This window comes from Myotis yumanensis, unplaced genomic scaffold (assembly GCF_028538775.1).
Source record: "Myotis yumanensis isolate MYYU_CA2020_CCGP unplaced genomic scaffold, mMyoYum1.0.hap1 SCAF_5, whole genome shotgun sequence".
NCBI lineage: Eukaryota > Metazoa > Chordata > Mammalia > Chiroptera > Vespertilionidae > Myotis > Myotis yumanensis.
The window spans coordinates 48406710-48426006 of NW_027223756.1; the positions used below are offsets into that span (position 1 = coordinate 48406710).

A 19297-nucleotide genomic window follows, 5' to 3' on the forward strand; every position below is an offset into this window, starting at 1 on the left:
CGGAAGAACTGGAAGATATGGGGGGAGAACCCAGGTGCCGCTGAGCGCATGGCAGCCTCAAGCATGCAGTCCTGCTGGGGGAAATGCTTCCATAGGAAAGACAGCACAGGGGACGAGGGCAAGGACAGAAACCGTGGTCTAGAAACACTAAGTGCCATAACGTGCAAAGGGGAGGGAAGGAATTCTTAAAGCAGAAGTGGAAAATCCGTGTAACTAAAAAGGCTGGGTTTAGTGTAAACAAGACAATAGTTCAGATGCTCGATCCTCTAAAATTTACTTTCTATTTTGAATGAAAGCCAAGGCTTCTTCACATTTGACCACGGAATTCTCCATTAATTCTCTGCCAGAAGGCATAGCTTTGATATCAGGCTGGGGCTGCAAAGTAAAAGGAAAGACATTTCTGGTGCCTTTGGAGTGTATGTCCTCCTCCCTGCCCCTCCCCATCCCCCTGGGGGGTGCACCATCCCAATGCACATGTCCCCCAGATGGGGCGGCTCATCTTTGCCAGCTCAGGCCTTGCCCTGCTAAGCTCCTCTGTGCCAGTGCCACTTAAGCACTTTAGGAAATGTCAATAGCCTTTCATGGTAATTATGCTGTCCACAAATAGGTCCACAAATTCTTGACACTCCCTTCAGAGAGTAGACATGCTCCTCCTTCCCTAGAGCGTGACTGGACTTAATGTTTTGCTTCAAATGAAAAAATAATGAAAATGCAAAGGTGTGTGACTTCAATACCATGTCTAAAAAGACAGGGTGGTTTCCTCCTTGTTCTCTCTTGCATCATTTGGTCTGGGGAAGCCAGCTGCCACGTTATGAGAACACTCAAGCAGCCCCCTGGAGAGATCCACGTGGCAAGGAACTGGGGCCTCCAGTCAGCAGCCACGGTGGGAGCCCCTGGAATGCAGTCTCCCGCCCCAGTCGGGCCTTCAGATGATGCAACCTGACTGCCCAGCTGGCAACCTGACCTTAACCACATGGGAGACCCTGAGCCACAGCTACCCAGCAAGCTGCTCCGGGACTGCTCAGAACCGTGTGGGGCAATAAAGGCTTGTTTTATTGCTACGTTTGTGGAGTGATTTGTTACCTAGCAATAGACAACGCATACAATAAATTTTCCAAATGAACTCTTGTTTATTTTGGAGTTAAGTTTTAAAAGTCTGACTAAAATGCCTGTTTTAATCTATTTAGAAGTAATAATAGTTTTCATTATTTTGGTGAATATTTGTTTACCTGTTTCTAATATAGAAAAAGGTTAGATGTTATAAGTGTTCAGTGGAATTAAATCCCACCTTCATTTTTAGCTTCTGATTAACAAAGACAAAGACAAATGATTTTTCTCATAATAATAAAGGCCTCTAGGGGTCTAAGAGACCTCTGGGGTAAAACTTGGGGACATGGATAGATTTTTCCTGGAGGTGTTTTCCTCATTTAAGATCATTTAATGCAAATGAACAAAAAATGTGGCATTTTTATATTTTATATTAAAATATGACAAATGAGTGATTTTTATTTTAAATAGGTATAAATGTAAGAGGAACAATATGGTGATAGCTCAGGTGAAAGAAAACTCTATCGTCATTTCAACATTAATATACTTCTATCATTTTGTTTGCGGTCCCTGTCCACGTAATTTCACATGTATATGATAATGTATTCCTTCCAGAACCTCTGCATATTTGTATGTCCAAGATCTAGATATTTCAGGTACATAATAAATGTCTGTTGGATGAGTGAATGAATATAGTTGGCTTTAGAGGAAAACTGAAGCATAGTTATACTTGCCTAGAGGATTAAAAAGGTGTGAATAGTACATGATATGATTAATATTTTGAATTTTAAAAATATATATAGTACATACTGTGGGTCTGATACTATGCTAAATGCTTTACATAAATTATGGCACAGTGCCATCATAATTAACCTGTTATTATTATCCCCATTTTCTAGATGAAAAACCTAAAGTTCTGAGAGGTCGTGTAAGCTGCCCGAGGTCCCGCAGGTAACGAAGCAGTGAAGCAGGATTTGTCCTAGCTTCAGAGTCAGCTGGCGACCCCTGCACTCTGCCACCTCCCACCAGGGTGGCTCCCTGAGTGCTGTCACCCAGGCCGTCCCCAGGTCCACAGAAAGTGAAGTGAGGGAGAGCATCCTGCCGAAGCCACGAGGGCTGTGCCCGTTGGTGTTTTGGGGCATCATGTTTATTCACGCGTTCCTCTCACTAGGCCACCGATTTAACACACTGCCAACTGTCCAATTATTAATAGTCACATGGAGCTAAGTGGGTTCTTCTCTAGCTGCACATCCCCCCCCCTGCCCCAACATAATTAATGAAGCTCATCAAAACCCTAGAAAACAAGCCCAGAGCACCAGCCGCCCTCACTGACATGCTAATAGGGGGTCAGGGGCTCCCGACCTGCCACAGGATGAGTGTATGTCCCCACGGCTGCTCACATATGCTATACATCCTGGTCGGACATGCATGACTAAGGGCCACATCCTCCTCCTGAGAAACAGCCGCCTGACACACACATGGCAGTGGGCCCCGCAGAGCAGGTGGATTCTACCGGGCAGGGCACAAACCTGCTGCGTGCGGCCGTCCAGAGGGAAGGGCTCAGGGCCACTCTGAAGAGGGCCCCTGGCCGGGCGCAGGGCAATGGGAAGCACTAATCTATTCTGTGCAGTTTAGGGTCGTCTAGCTTTTGAAAGGTGCCATAGAGAGCCAGCAGCTCTGAAATAGCCTCTGGTCCTGCCTATCGCCTTTCTGATCACAGAGCAGATTATTTTTGTTGCTGTAGACCTGCCCCATGACGACGGAGCCCTTGAAATGTGACTGGTCTGATTGATCTGTGCTGTAAGTGTAACAGACCCGCCAGATTTCAAAGACTTGATATGGAGAAAGAAGGTTAGGATATCTCATGAAACCTTTTTATATTGATTATATATGGACACAATAGTATTTTAATATATTGGGTTAAGTATAAAATATATTAAAACTGATTTCACCTGTTCCTTCTTTGCCCTTTGTTATGTGTCCAGTGGAAATTTAAAAATTCCCTGGTCTGCTTGGTATTTCTATTGGACGGTGCTGCTACACCAGTCCGGGCTCTGAGGGGGACGCAAAGGCCCTGCAATTTTCCAGGTCTTTTCTCTGGGCTGTTCTGCCACATGAATGAAAATCCTACTGACAGGCAATACTGAGATGAGCATATGCACCATGAAGGCTGCTCGACAGTCAGACGTGAGCCACCTCACATCTCAGCGCCTGCAGTCACCCGTCAGCCGGCCAGGTTCACACCGCAGTATCTGACTGGCTGCAGCACCGAGTGGCCCATGTAACTCGGGTTCTTGTTGCACTGACCTGAGAAGCTGACGCTCTGCTCTGTGTTTAGTGGCTTTTAGTGAATGGGCAGGTGCACCCCACCTACGGCTGTGCAATTTGTGGCTAGCACGACAGTGTCCAGCAGAGGGTGCCAGGGGGGTTGCTGGCCCACCTGGGGTGCCCATGGGGCAGCCACTCCCATCCATCTGCTCAGAGGAAATGCCTTTCCTGTAATCCTCACCAAGGCACCAAAAAGCCTAGTGGTGGCCTGAGATGGACCAAGTCTACACTCAGAAATGACCTTTCTCCTTGCATCCTTGACGAACTTCAGCTTAGCACTGGAAGTGCTCCTGGCCTAACAAGCCGATTAGAAGGTCCTTTGTATGAACTGGCTAGAGCCCAATGCAGGAAAATAGCCCACACGGGCTTCCAAACATCTCAGATGCAAAAGCAATGAGAGAATGCAGCTATGCTTTTAAAACCTCTTCTAGGGAATCACAGTAGTACTACATGGGAATTACCAGACTATATACGATTTGGGGGTCAATATTTACTGCTCAGTAAATAAAAACGTATAGGTAAACTGCATGATTTCATGTATCACAATGATGTATTGGAAATGTAATGTGAAAGGTATTTTGATTCTTTAAAAAAAATACTTGCCTTGATTTTTAGAGAGAGAGGAAGGTATAGGGAGAAAGAGAAACATCGATGTGAGAGCAGAACATCGATCTGCTGCCTCCTGCATGCCCCCCACCATGGATCGAGCTGCAGCCAGGCATGTACCCTGACCAGGAATCGAACTGGCAACCTTTCCAGGTACAAGATAACGCCCAACCAACTGAGACACACCGCCTATGGCGATATTTTGATTCTTTATGTACTGGGTCTGATGACATTGGATGCAAGGGAATCTATGACTCAAGAAGTAGAATAAAATTGGGAATTTGGGCGAGGCAACACCTCCTCAATGCCCAGAGGCATCTGGGAAAGGTGCCTGGATGCCATCCTCGACACAGAACAGTGTCAGAACACAGGACACCAAGTTGTGGCCCTACCGCTGTGCCTGCGAGCAGCCTTGCCCTGAGGAGGCTGTCCCAAAGATGTCCTAAGGAAGCCTCGTGCTTCCTTTAATGTGCATACTTTCTATTCCAGGGCAGTCTCTCTTCCTATAGGTCTGAGAAGAGAAGCTCGACACACACAAAGCTGTGCCCTCAGTAGGTCCTGATACAGAGCAATGAATAACCAGTCCTCTCTTGGAGACAAAGGCAAATTCACCCTCCACCAGGGTAGGAGAGGATGGACTGCTTTGTCCTATTGAGAAAATCAACGGGAGTGATTCTATGGTTTACAAAACATAGCTAGGATCCTCAACCCTATGTTCATCGCAGTGTTATTTACAGTAGTCAAGATATAAAAGCAACACAATTGCCCATCAGTGGATGATTGGATTAAAACATGTGATATATATACACCATGGAATACTACTCAGCTGTAAAAAAGAATAAAATCTTACCTTTTGCATCAGTCTGGGTGAACCTAGAGATTATTATGCTAAGTGAAATAAATCAGACAGAGAAGGACAAATACCGTATGATTTCACTTATATGTGGAATCTAATGAACAAAACAAACAAATAAATATAGATTCACAGATACAGAGAACAGACTGACAGTGACCGAGGAGAAGAGGGTTCGGGGGCTAGGTGGAAAAGATGAAGAGATTGAGTAGTGCAAATTGGTAGTTACAGAATAGCCACAGAGATGTAGATTACATCATAGGGAACATAGTCAATAATATTGTGTGGGGCCAGGTGGGTACTTGAAGCAATGGGGGGATCATTTGGTAAAATACATGATTTTCTAACCACTTTGCTGTAACATCTGAAACTAATACAGAATAATAGTGAATGTCAACTATAATAAAAAAATAAAAAAATAAATTAACAAAATTTTACTCTAACCTAATAAAAAAAGAAATCCATTAAACAAAGTAACCACAATTTCCCATCTTACTTGAAATAATTCAAGTCTTAGACCTCACAGAATTTATAGTTCCACATACAATAACTGCCATCTTTAAGCAGCTGTAAATATTGAGTATTGAAATAAACACAGGCTGCTTTAATTAAAATGTCAGTTACAGTGGTGGTGAACTGCTTGTTAAAATGCATATTCCCAGGCACCGCTCCAGATTCTGAACCTTCGGCAGTAGAATCTGATTACCTGCATCTTAAACAATTTCCCCAGGTGATTCCTAGGCCCGCAAGTTTCAGAAACACTGTTTGATGGGTTGTAAGCTCTCTCTTGGTGCACAAAACCTTTAAAGAGTATTCTCATAGGGGGCTAATTAAAACCTCTTTCTTCCCCAATGCTGTTATAAAATGAATTCCTTTCCCAGAACTTGTCCTTTTTTGCTGTTTATACTTAGCCTCATAATTCCACGACTCTGACAGGATTTTCAAAATATGCCAGGATGTGTATGGGAATGACCGTTATACCAACCAACAGAACATTTCACTCGTTATCTGCATTTTTAAAGCGGTGCTGCCCATGCTCTCCCCTCAGCTGGGTGGCCCTGGGTTCAGGCCGTGATGAGTGTTCTGTCAATATTTTACTTTGCATCTGAGTTGCCAGATACTATTGGCTTAGTCAGGGTCAGGGAACCTAAATTGTTTTTATAGTCCTTGAAGTAAGTCAATATTTTCAAGATTCTAAAAACTTCTCAGTGGTTATAACTACAAGACCTTATTCTGACACCGCATGCTGATCATGTTGACACTGCTGTCCTTTAGAGCACGTGTTTGGCACATGTAAATTTTATGTTAAGACAGCACTTTAGGTTTTATGAAGCCAGCTCTAACAGAGGCCAACAGGTTAGAAGCAATAGTGTGAAATTTGCTGTAAAACATAAATTTCAATATTGGATAATATTTGATATGCAGATAGATGCTGAAAGTCACCAAAGGAGCCTCTAGCAGCGGTTCTCAACCTGTGGGTCGCAAACAATGAAAATACATCCTGCATATCAGATATTTACATTACGATTCATAACAGTAGCAAAATTACAGTTATGAAGTAGCAACGAAAATAATTTTATGGTTGGGGGTCACCACAACATGAGGAACTGTATTAAAGGGTCACGGCATTAGGAAGGTTGAGAACCACTAGTGGATCAAACACCCACCTTTACCTTAGCTTTCTGCAATGCCCTGGTACAATGACAATAAAGGAATAACAACGATACAAACATTCAAGAACAAAGAGGATGGAAGATGGAAATAGCAATCGAGGGATGGCAACCAATTTTGGAAGTTGAAAATCAGGTGGCTTAGTGGCAAATGACTTGGAAGCTCAGAGAAAGCTAAATCTGACCCTGCGGTAGGGGAAGCCCAAAATAAAGCAAGATGGCTCAAGCTGAAGAATACTCCAACATCTCAGGACCCAGAAGCACCTCCGGAGGCCAGAGGCGGGTGCACACTGAAGGAGAATTGGCTGAAGTCCTGTTTAATGAAGAGGTGGACCAGACATCCTCCCAGACTGGAAGAAGGAAAGTGTATGACTTTCTGGAGAGACTAAGCCACAAAGCTCTGGAATCCTGCATCCCAGCCCTAGCTGAGGTGGGCAAGGAGCCATGCAAACACAGGGAGATTAAGTGAAAGTCTACATTGCCTTTATTTAGTGAGACATCCTTCACTAACACCATCACCTACTAACTCCATTCCTCTGCTCAGCTCCAGAAAGCCAGCCTCCACATTTACAACTCTCAGTAATGAGATGGATGGAGTCTTTTCTGTCTGGTCTTTGGGGTAAAAGTCTACAGACATTGACCCAGTGAGATGGCTGGGTTCTAGCCCAACCCCCCTAGAGCAAAGCCAACAGTTGACAAGCCTTGTGGAAGGACAGAGAGCAACTACTAAGCTTTATTTTGCCTCACTCTTAAAATAAACTAAACAGCCCAGCCAATGTGGCTCAGTGGTTGAGCATCAATCCATGCACCAAGAGTTCACTGGTTAGATTCCCAGTCACAGCACATGCCTGGGATGTGGGCTTGATCCCCAGTAGGGGGAGTGTAGAAGGCAGCTGATCGATGTTTCTCTCTCATCCATGTTTCTATCTCTTTCTCCTTCTCTCCTCCTCTCTCTCTAAAAATCAATTAAAACATGTTTAAAAATAAAATAAACAGACATTTGAGAAAAGCTTCTAACATGAAAGAAAAAATAAAATAAAATGAGCATATGAAAAAGGTGCTTGGGAGAACCAGGTAATGGAGGGGGACACAAGAAAACTTAATCTAAAAATGATAATTAATATCCTTAGATCAAAAAGGCTACCTCAGAGAACAAGAAGGAGGCTTTGGAAATTTTAAGTATGATAAATAAAATGAAATGTTTAATTTTAGAGATGGAGGATAAGGCTGAGGCCATCTCACAGGAAGTGGAAGAAAGGATAAAAATATAGAAAGTTGAAAAGATATGAAAATTAGAGAACAATTGGGAGGTCCAATACATGATAAATAAAAGTTCCAGAAAGTTAATAAAGAGAAAGGGAAAAGAATGATTAAAACACAAGAACATATCCCAAATTTTAAGGATATATGTTTCCAGGTTTTTGGGTAAAAGTTCATAGAGCCAGACATAGTGAGTGAAGGAACAGATCATCACAAATTTCAGGGACAAGAGAGAAGATCTGAAAAGCTCCCAGAGTGAAAAAACAGGTCCCACCCATAGAGTGGGGGGTCCGAATGTCACGGGGTATTATGAAGCCACAGGACCATGAAGAAAGGCATTTAAGCAGCAGAGCCAGAGAACTGTAGGAGAGAAGAGTGGAGCAAGAGTGTAAGCCTTCAGGACTGACACTGAAGGAGAGGGGGAGGGAGGAAGAGAGGAGAGAGAGAGAGAGAGAGAGAGAGCAAGAAATATGGAGGGAGAAGAGAGAAAGGGAGAGGGAGGGAGAAAGAGATTAAGGAGGGGACGAAAGAGAGAAGGGGGAGAGATTGAAAAAGAAAGAGAGAGAAAAATGGTGGGGGAGAGAGAGGGAGACAGGGAAGGAGAGAAAGAAAAAAGAAAAGAAAATGCAAGAAAAATAGATGATCTGATGTGCTTGATCCCATTTCCCATTGAAAGTTTTACAGTCAGAAAAGTTTGAGGATAGATTGAGGATAAGTGCAGAAATAACACCAATTTAAAAAAAGAGGCAGTTATTAATTCCAGGGAAAACAAAAAGTCATACTAGAAGGTAAATATAACCATAATATGCTACACAGCTAAACTGCGAGGTACTATGCAAAAATTCCATGTAAATATGGAAGACTTTGAAAATCATAATTTGTACTATATCTAGCTACACTGAGAGTATGGGGCAAAGAAAAAAAAGAGATTCTGTGTGTGGAGGGGGTTGTGTTCATGAGGAGGTAGTATAAGTGAGCTGAAGCTTCATCTTTTATAGAATCAAGTAACTGACATATTGAGAAACAGCAGTCTATGGAATAAATGAGAGAAAACGACTTAATGAATTGAAGTGGTCACCTTGGGAAGCAGAAATAAAGAATGAAGTGGATGAAGCTGCTCGTCCTCATTACAAGCCTTCTGGCCTATTTGACTTTCTGAGCTATGTCATATGTTATTTGGATAAAATAATCACACACACACACACACACACACACACACTAAGGAAACGAAAAAAAGGACTCCAAGTTGTTAAAGTTAAGGACAATGTATCTTCAAAGGGATTCCTATGATGGCTGTTAATACTGGAGCTCTGATCTTTTTTGGAGATTTTATGGTTAAAAATCTTACAATGAAGACACCTCACATGGTGCCCAACATATTTTGGTCAAATAAAATGGAAAAGTAAAAACTTTCTATAAAACATGAGAACACATGTACTCATTCTGATATACACAGTCATATACTGCAAACAGCATGCAAAGTATTAATAAAGAAGCATAGTCATCCTATTCTCTAGTCCTCTGATGGCAACTACTAAAAATGAACATCACACCTTGGAAATGACTCCCTTTCCGCTGTTCCGTGTGAAAGGTCTTCCTGGGCTCTGGGTGCCTGTAACTCGCCTGACCCCTCCTTTCAGAGTTGCTCCACTGTTTCTGTTTGTCAGACACAGAGACCGAGTTTGCCTTTCCCGCAATCTCACTGTTGTTCCACTGGTTCAAGATTACCACCTGCTATCAAAGGATCCCTTTCAGACTTGCCTTTCCAGTTCTTCTGTTTGATCTCAAAAGCAGCTCTGTGTTATTTGTGCTAATGCTCTCTCCACTGGAGCTGAGACTCCACTGCAAACATTGGTTCCGAACACCGATAATCACCATGTGTAATTATTTATTATCATCCTTATGTTTAAGATGCAGTGTCAGGTACTATGCAAAATGTTGTAAAAACAGGAGAGAGAGAGAGAGAGAGAGAGAAGAGAGGCTGTTCTAGAGAAACAAAAAAATTAGGAAAAAGTAACAGATAGACTTGGCCAAAGTAAGATATGGTTATTTCATCACAGAATCACATATTTTAAAAATTAGAGAGCAGCCCAGAAAGTATAATACGAGAAAAAGGGAAAGGAGAAATCATCAAAGAATTAATATGAGAACATAACCCAGAGAAGACTTGAAATTTCATAATAGTGGCAGTTTCACTGATACTTTCATTGTCGCTATCTTAGCTGAGATTTTATAAGAATTCAGAGCAGGTGATAGGAGTGAGAAGAGAAGGTGAAGAGAGGAAAGAATAGGAGAGTGAATGAGGAGAAGGGTTTGGAACTATCTATCTGCTAAAGCAGGGATCCATAACTAATACTATATGCAAACGAGTAGAAAATAATGGCCCCATCTCACTCCAACTGGCAAATTGGGAAAATAAGAAAGTTTAAAAAAATAATTAGCATAGTATAAGTTTTTTTTAAAATAGGGGATTTCCCTTCCTTAAAAACTATCTTTCCTGATGGTAGAATTAACATACATGTATGACAGAAAACTTGGTAAATTATGGAGGGAAAACAGTAATCACTCATAATTTTACCAACCAAATATACCATTCTTAATATTTTAGCTATTCAGTATTTTTCTATATGTATTAAAAACACAATCTGGATTGCAACATACAAGCTACTGTATGATCGATCTGCTTCACTTTTCCTATGAGCATTTCTACATGATAATCACTCAATATCATGGTTTTCATGTCCATTATTTTTCCAAAATTCTTATTTTGGTCACAATTTTCCACTATTGTAATTAACACTCTTAGCACATAATCTTTGTACATAAGTCTTTGCTCAATTTTGAAAAAAGTTGTTTTTGGGTGCTTTCTAGTTTTGGTTCCATCTTTTTTGAAATGTCTAGGAACTGAGTGAATTTCTGTTCATTTCTGAGAGGAATTGCATTTTCTGCAAATGTCCCAAATAAGTAAACATCTTTATAAGATAATTATGTTGAAATCAATGTTCTAGTGTTATTGGCTTTGGTGCTCAAGTCATTCATTACAACTAAGTGTTGCTCATGGTCCTTGTGGCCAAAACAAAGAATAAAGTGAATTTTCACTAGCAACAGCAGAAAACAAATTTGAACTACACCTATGTATAATTACATTTTATGTCTTGCCTGTAATGCGTGCACGTCTTTGTGCCATGTACTCGCATAGAGTGCAAATTAACGATTCTGAGAGCTATGTAAATACTGCTCCACAATCAGATAAAAGCATGAAATAACTGGTATGTTTGCAGAAGGATATTCACATGTTTATATGTGTATTTTGAAGCTTGTTTCAAACAGTGGTGAGTTAATATTTCATTAAAAAGCCTACTTTTGCTTGATGGCTCTGTATGAGGTTAAGAAGTGATTATTCTAATGAGGCCTCAAGAACGCAGATCCTGTCCACCCTGAAAGTACCTCGTGAGATGGAAGGACCAGAGGACAAGCCCATAGATTTAGTCCAGAAAACCATCACCTTCATTTCTTCACCTGATTGAGCTCTTTCCAAACATGAGCTCTGTAGCTTAAGGCCTCAGTTACTCATAGTGAGGCAAGCATAAGGACCTGAAATAAGCACCTTTAAAATTCATGTCCCAGCAAAGACAAAAACTTCATCCCAAGTTAGCAAATTTCAAGACATTCAGTTGGGGGGGTGAGGGGGTGGTGGTGGTGGTGGTGGTGGTGAGGATGGGCTCACACTGCACTCACATGTCTGCAGAGCCTGGGAATTAGGATTAATCATCTTTGGTCTGGCTCAGAGGAGATATTTTACTGTAGCTGGCAGATGTAGAGGCACAATTTGCATTAAGATGAAGATGAGACCATTCTGACAGCTTGTGATCTCATAAACCTCGGATACGCATGGGCTACAACAAACATCCCTGTGAACTGCCTATATTTTTGCCTGCTTCAGAACTTAATTCTGAAGTGTATAAAATGTCACACCTTTCCAATGGTGTGTGTGTGTGTGTGTGTGTGTGTGTGTATATATATATATATATATTTATATACCAAAATAATACATAAAAGTTCACATATCAATGATTCTTTCCTACCCGCAACTCATTGCAGTTGATGTAAACCAAGCTACATTTTTATTTCTCCAGACAGAATTTCTTTAGAGCCGGCTGGCATGTGCAGACAAGAAACCACTGTGAGGTTTTGGGATTGGAAGGCTGTGAAGGACAGGAACCAAGCCACAGAGCTCAGGCCTGTCTCTGCAGGCCAGCACCACTGCCAGCTCTGTGGCCTCCATCAAGTTCAGGGGGGTTGGGTGGATATGAGGCGGGAGGGGGTCACACCAGGAGATAGAAGATGCAAGCAGTTGCCTAGTGATGCAAGAGCTGCCTGCATTACTTCTGATGCAGCCAACTGTGGATACATATCTGAGCACTAGTTAGAACCTGTATGCACATGCCCCTAAAGCAAAGACTTTTCTGCAAAACCTCCAACTGCAATGCAAACGTTGGCATCCTGCAAGGACTAGGGCACAAAACAGCAGTACAGTGGCGGCTCATGAATTCACTCACCCCTTTATGGAGAAGGGCAGTAGAACAATGCACTTCCCCACTCTCCTCTCCTTAAAGGTAGAGGAAGTGGTATACTGAAGGCGCTTTGCCTGTTGCCACAGTGGTCAGGATGAGGAGGTGAATGCTTATCAATGAGTACTCACTCCCCATTGGCTGACACTCATTTTTCCATGGATCTATTCCCTACTGTCCAAACCAGGAAGCCGGGAAGTGGGAGAGAGGAGTTTGTTTGGATACTAAGGTGCAGGCACCATTGAATATCCCTGAATTAGAGCTGAATAAACTGGTGAGCTTGAAGCAGCTTCTAATTGCCTTAGTTCAGCGACAAATCCTACAAAAATCTATCCTGCAGGTCACTCTGAAAATACAGTAAACTCTCTCAGATTTGAACATCAAGAACCCAAATGTCCAGGATTCACAACTCTGAAAGCTAGGCAAAGGCTGTTGAGGGCTTCATCAAAGTGTTGCAGAGATCCCCAAAGGCTCTGGCCTTCTCAAGGCCGAGTGTAGGACTGAACGACCCGGGAGATAAGGAGACCAGCTCTGGCCCTGGGACCGCTACAGCACTGCCTCCCTCAGAGTGAGGACCTTATGTAATTTTTCACTTCTTATCTGCCACTGGGAATCAAAGAAGTTTGATTCCCAGGCATTCAACTACAGGCAAGTTAATCGGGCTAACCTTTTCCATCTCTTAGAGAAAAGGAAGGAAAAAACCCCAAACCCAAACCTGAAAACCCCATGAGGATGTGTAGGACGCATTTCCACAGGCAATTAAACGCTGCTGGTGCCAAAGCATCACACGTGGACAGTCTGAAATGCACAACCAGCACGGCGCAAGGGGGGCATCACTTTCCCACCTACCTGACCGTGGGACGGCAGTGCCGCGTACGCCAGGGGCTGGTTCATCACTCCTTTCTGCTTCATGAGAAGCATGCGTTTCTGGTCCTCACTCAGGTGTGCCCTGGGAGCCTGGAGCTGCGGCTGCTGCTGCTGCTGCGGCGGCTGCTGCTGGATGTAGGGCATCAGGGGGCTTTTGTTGGGATTGGCCATGGGTGGCGTCATTCTCTGACTCAAGTCCGCATTGAAATGGGTCAAAGGCTTAGTGTTGCCATAAGAGAGAATGTTGTGCTGTTTGTTTAAGGAGTTTGTACCCAAGTTATTTGGCTGCTGATTGATCATGTTCATGTGATTCTGCGGGAGGTAGTTATTCATTGTCGTCTTCTGCAGGTTGTTTGCCATCGGAGGCACTATGGGGTTTTGGTTGTTAAAGGCTTGGGGGTACATCATGGGGCTATTTGGTTTTTCTGCAGTGAAAGCTGCGCCGTATGGACTGGATGGAGGCCCTAACGGGGACCAGCTGGAAGTCTGGTTTGGGTGCTGCTGCTGCTGCTGCTGCTGCATGAGCTTGGCCCTCTGCTGTTGCTGCGCTGCCATCTGTTTGAGCTGCTCTGCTGGAGACATGTCAGAGCTGGGCACAGCCCCTGGGCCTGACCCCGAGCCAGCTACCGGCACTGCTGCCGGATTGAGGAGATAACCATTGCCAGGCCGAGGTGGAGCTTGGCCCGGGGTGTGGGTTGGGTTTGGAGTTGGCGGGGACTGGACCGCACAGTTTGCTGGGGAGCTGGTGGGGTTCGGAGCTGCAGGAGTGTTGGCAACAGAAGGTAAACTGGTGGCTGTGGAGACGGTGGAAAAGGGAGGACCGGAAGAAGAAGGCCTTGTCTGGGGAGATCCCATGGAGATATGTGTAAAAGGAGAGTGAGAGGGGTCGCTCTTCACGCTCACACTTTCCTGGGAGAGAGGGGTCTCTGTTGCTGGCTGTGAGAATTCTGGCTCCTTCTTCTCTTCAAAGTCTTCATTGAACAGGTCCTGTATATCATCCTCAGGAACTGTGTTGGCCAGTTCATCGATTAATTCTTGCCACTCCTGGTCATTCAGGTTAATATCTGAGAACAGCTTGTTCTGATTTGAAAGAGATGTTTCTGATGTGTCTATGCAGGAAGGGTCGTCTAGAGGTTCTTGTTTGAGGTCCTTGTTCTGCAAGATGGCGAAGCTATCTTCCAGGTCACTACAACCATTAACAGGCTGAAGTTTAATCTCCGGGAGTCTGCCATTCTTACTTAGGTCTTCTAGGAGCCCAGGAGTGTGAGTCCCGCTATTTTGCAAGGGCAAAGAAGGCTTCAGGTCAAGTTGGTGCAGAGGAGAAGCTGAAGGCAGTGGCATGTTGTTGGGCAAACTGTTGATGGCTTCCATCCCGGTGGGAATGTCCTTTCGTATTCGCTTGCTGGTTGGAGAAAAACTCCCATCGCAAGCACCATTCTGCTGGTCTCCATTAAGTGGTGATCGGGCTCCTTCCAACTTCCTTTTCACAGTCTCTTGGAGCTGGAAAAGAAATAGGAAAGAGAATGATTAAATCTCCAGCTCATTGTTTACTCTTTCAGTGTGGTGAAATGTATTGCTGTCCACTAACTTCTAAGATGCAGAGCCCACAAAGCTAAGAGACAGAAAACAAACTAAAGATTGGAGAGTGAGAATCATCTATTACTATTTTCAACTGGATGCTAACTGTGACACTTGGACCAAAATGTACTATACTTGAGGAAGATATTAACACTTATCTTAAATTTGTGTCATCTCTTCATTGAGAACATTAAGGAATTAAATAAACAATATTTTTAAAGAACAATAAGAAGCCTCTAAGAAGAGAAAATTTAACACATTTACTAAAGAGTGTAGAAATGAAGATGAACGGTTAACATAACCCCAAACTTCGTCTGAGTTCTTATTTTACAAGACCTCCCAGCACCTGGTGGTGCAGTAGCCCACTCTGCCTAAGGGCATGCCTCCTTTGGTTTCCATGCTCTCATGCTTTCTTGGATTTCCTCCTGTCTCACCACCTGCTCGTCCTCAGCTCCCTATGTATTCTTCTTTCTTTCCCTTAAATGATAGAATTCTTCATTGTTTGATCTTAAGCTTTTTTCCCCCTATCCATTCTACACCCTAGCCTAGATGATTGCACCCATCACAACAGCTTCAACTAACTTCTCTAGGCTAGTGACCCCATAACAACATACCCAGCCCTCCCTTCTCTGCTGAGCTCCACTAACTCCAATGCTTTCTTACCAGATGTTTCTTGGGCATCTACAACTCAACATGTCTCAACACTGAGCTGATTATCTTTTCCTACTCAAACCTGGCCCTCACCCATGTTCCTATCTCAGTACTACCCAGTTACCCAAATCAGAAACGTGAGCATTCTTCTTGAAACACCTCACATCACCAATGACCAGGTCCTATGGATTCTGCATCCAAACTATTACTCTAATATACCGACTCACCTCCAACCTCACTGCTACTATCCTTGGCCAGGATACCATTATCTCTTGCTAGACTGTTACAACAGTCTCCTAACTGATCTCCATGTCTTGGCTTCGTTCATCTATCCATTTACTCCTTCACTTATTCTTTTATGCATTGCTTTGCTTTCTATCAATTTATTCACTGCACTGCCACATTTTTCAACAAAACCAAAAAAGAAAAAACAACAAACAAAACAAAACAAAACAAAACAAAACATATCGCCCTTCTTGCTTATAACCTTGTAGTGATTTCCACTGTCTTTAGATTAAAACACAAACTGAACCTACTTCACCTGGCTCTTTTGGTCATCATTCCAGGCTCATCTTCTTCCTTCTCAGCTTAGCATCACCTCCCCATCCCCTGCCGGACATTTTCTATAAATTCTCCTGAAACTTCAGTTTCTTAAGTGCGCCAAGCTTTGCTCTGCTTCCAGGACTTCGGACATTTTGTTTTCTTTTCTTGGAATATACTGCTTCCCCTCCACCCTCCCTTCCCCAGGTTAACAGCTGCTCATCTTTCTGGTTGTATTTTAGACTTCACTTACTCTAAGAAATCTTCTCCTATATCCATTCCCCATGGTCTTCTTTGACTCACTTATACTCGGTTGGATATGCTGGAGTAAGTCTTTCCAAGCAATCTCTACTTCCCCATCATAGGTCCTACTATACTTTGGGGCAATTATGTAAGTGTCTGTTTAGTGAGCTCCAGGAAGGTGGGACTACAGCTGACTTGATCACTGTGTCTGGTGGGGCTGCACCTTGTGTTCAAGTTCAGTGCAGTGGTTAACAAATAATGGCAAATTGAGTGAATGATTCTGTTGTGCAATTCATAGAGGCTAAAAGACGTGAGCTTAAATCAGAGCAGGAAGGCTGTCCCAATGATCATAAGGAATGCCTGGCTTTGAGATTCTGCATCCCCAAGAATAGGATCTCATACTTTGGAGTGTGTTGTGCCTACTTAACTGGACTCATTTAAGTCAAATTAAGAAAAGTCTTGCTAACTCTATGAATTTATAAGCCATAAACCTAATTCATCTGTCTGCCCCCTTCCTTTCTGCCAGAAAAGGTAAGTGTGTAGGATTTCTGGTAAAAGCATTTGGCAGAAAGTAAGTACTGGAAAAATGCTCAATGTGTGACAAAAGGAAGAGTAGATGGGGTTAGCCGGGTTTTTGTAACTTCACAGAGTTGAGGGTAGAAGGCAGAACACATGGGGAGGGCAGGACGAGCAGTCCTCCAGGGAAGAGAGGAGCAGGATTCCCTCGGACCCTGCACTAGGCACTCACACGTGGAAATGACCAGGCTCCAGAGGAGCCCCGTGTGAAATAAAACCCATCCGGAGACGATGTAGGGATTCTAAGAAGTGCCACTTTATTGCTATTCTCCAATAAGTAGAGAAATCCATGTTAAAAGTAAACAGAAAAGGTCCTTGGGTGAAAACCCAGTCCAGCCCTTGTTCCTAAATCCTATATTTTTAATCACAACACCAAACACTGTCTGCACTCACTTAGTAAAAGCCCCTGAATTGCTAAAAACAAAGCCCGAATGGGGACGCACTGGAATTTAACTTCAAAGAAGATACTGGTTCAAGCCTTCGTATTAGGTAGACACTGTTATAACATGACGTGATTTATTGAACAAACCAGGAGACGGTGGTTCTGAACATCGGTATGGCAGATACTTGAATGTAGCTCCAACACAGAGCGGCAAGTTCAGATATCACAGCCTCAGGGCCTGAAGGAAACAATGCGGGCCCTGGGCACCTCCTGAAGCGATGTTCGCCTTAAAACAAATAAGCTCTTGTCTTAAAGATGAACCTGACTTGACTTTAGAAAGTCAGGGCCCACCATTCTGTTGTAGGGCCACAGAGTGGATGGGGCAGGATGGAGAAAATAAAGACAAACACTCTGTTTGTTCCTCAGTAGAGCAGTGGCGGTCAAGACCATGGGCAAGGACAGGTCTGGTTGGGAATCACAAGTTTCACCTCTTACCAGCAGAGCGGGCCTATCTGGGTGAAGCCGTGAAGGGCAGTAACACAGATACAGGAGCACAGGCTTTGGAGTCAGAATGCCTGGATTCAAACCCAGGGCCCTCACTTAAGAGTTAAAACATATACCTGTGTCCTAGAACTTACTAACTGTTAGCTGTGATACCCACCATTAGATACTGAGTTATATGAGGGTAGGAACTTCTCTGTTTTGTTCACTACTGAGACCCCAGCAGCTCACAGTAGACACTTGATAAACACACGTTGAATGAATGAATCCTGGACAACATGGAACCTCTCCTAAGCCTTGGTTTCCTTATCTGCAAAATGGGTGAGTAATTTGTAGCTCATAGAGTTACCCTGAGACTGAACTTAAATGAAATACTATGGAAAGCACTTAGCTTCGTGCCTGGAGTCCAGTAAGCACCCATTAAACATTAGCTATTATTATTTTTAAAATTCACTGATACTAATAGCCACAACTGCAACTGGGAGAGATTACTTTCCAGATCTCTAAGACACAGATAGGTAGAATGACAGTATTTCTGTTCGCTAGCCCGCAAAACCCTAATGTTTTCCAAGCATCTGGTGAACCTTTTAAAATGTGAACAACAAAAATCAAATTTGCAATTCAAGCCCACGTCCAAGTGCTAATGCATTCGTGTCCTAGATTGTAAAACAGCTCCAGGTTGTTGAGGTTCAAATCAAATAGATTTCCAGCATTCAACCTGAGTGGATGCTAAGAATTTCTTTGTCCTTGAGGGCCTCAAGTTCTCTCCTGCTGGCCCCTTTAACCCAAATCTTGACATATACTTCATGTGTCAGCGTTTAGGAATATAAAAAAGGCACCACTGAAGACACTGAAGCTATGTTGTGGTTTTTATATTTTGTTTAGTTGTGTCCCAAATAGCATCCCCACTGTCTCAGCACTCGCTGCTATATGGAAAGGTGGTCTGAGAGTCTGATTCTCTCCTCACACCTCCAGGGAGGGAGAAGGAGAGTGGGCAGGAAGGGGTAGAAGGAGAGTGGGCAGGCAGGGGTAGAAGGAGAGTGAGCAGGAAGGGATAGAACCTTTCCCAAGTGTGCTTGGGAAGACTGAAGAACTCACAAGCACTCTGCTCAGTGAGCATGAGAATGGCTGACTAGCCCTAGCTGGTTTGGCTCAGTGGATAGAGCGTCAGCCTGTGGACTGAAGGGTCCTGGGTTCAATTCTGGTCAAGGGCACATGCCTGGGTTGTGGGCTTGATCCCCAGTAGGGGGGGTGCAGTAGGCAACCGACCAATGATTCTCTCTCATCATTGATGTTTTTATCTCTCCCTCTCCCTTCCATTCTGAAATCAATTTAAGAGAGAGAGAGAGAGAGAGAGAGAGAGAGAGAGAGAGAGGCTGACTACACGAGGAAATGTCCTTGTGACTTCCCCCCCTTTCCAGGACTTAGGTCTCAGTCTCATCCCAAACAGCCTTGTCTTAGGGAGTCCCTGGCTCTTCTGCCTTCAATGCTATGATTCGTGCCCCCATGGAAAAATCACAGGAACTTTTTATTGAGCATCAGCTTCCTTGCTCCTGGGTTACTATTATTATAAGTGTTTTCTCCCATTAAGGGACGCTGTGGTGCCAGGAGCTGAAGCACACTG

The 19297-nt window shown here is 43.5% G+C and overlaps 1 protein-coding gene across 2 annotated transcripts in view; it reads right to left on the minus strand.

Moving 5' to 3' along the window:
* The window catches only part of MAML3 (mastermind like transcriptional coactivator 3), a 379736-nt gene that overhangs the window by 138496 nt on the left and 221943 nt on the right, over nucleotides 1–19297 (minus strand). For both annotated transcript variants that reach the window (XM_070415205.1, XM_070415204.1), the window contains exon 2: nucleotides 13185–14702. In XM_070415205.1, coding sequence (XP_070271306.1) covers nucleotides 13185–14702 — 1518 coding nt within the window. The remainder of the gene's footprint in view (nucleotides 1–13184; nucleotides 14703–19297) is intronic.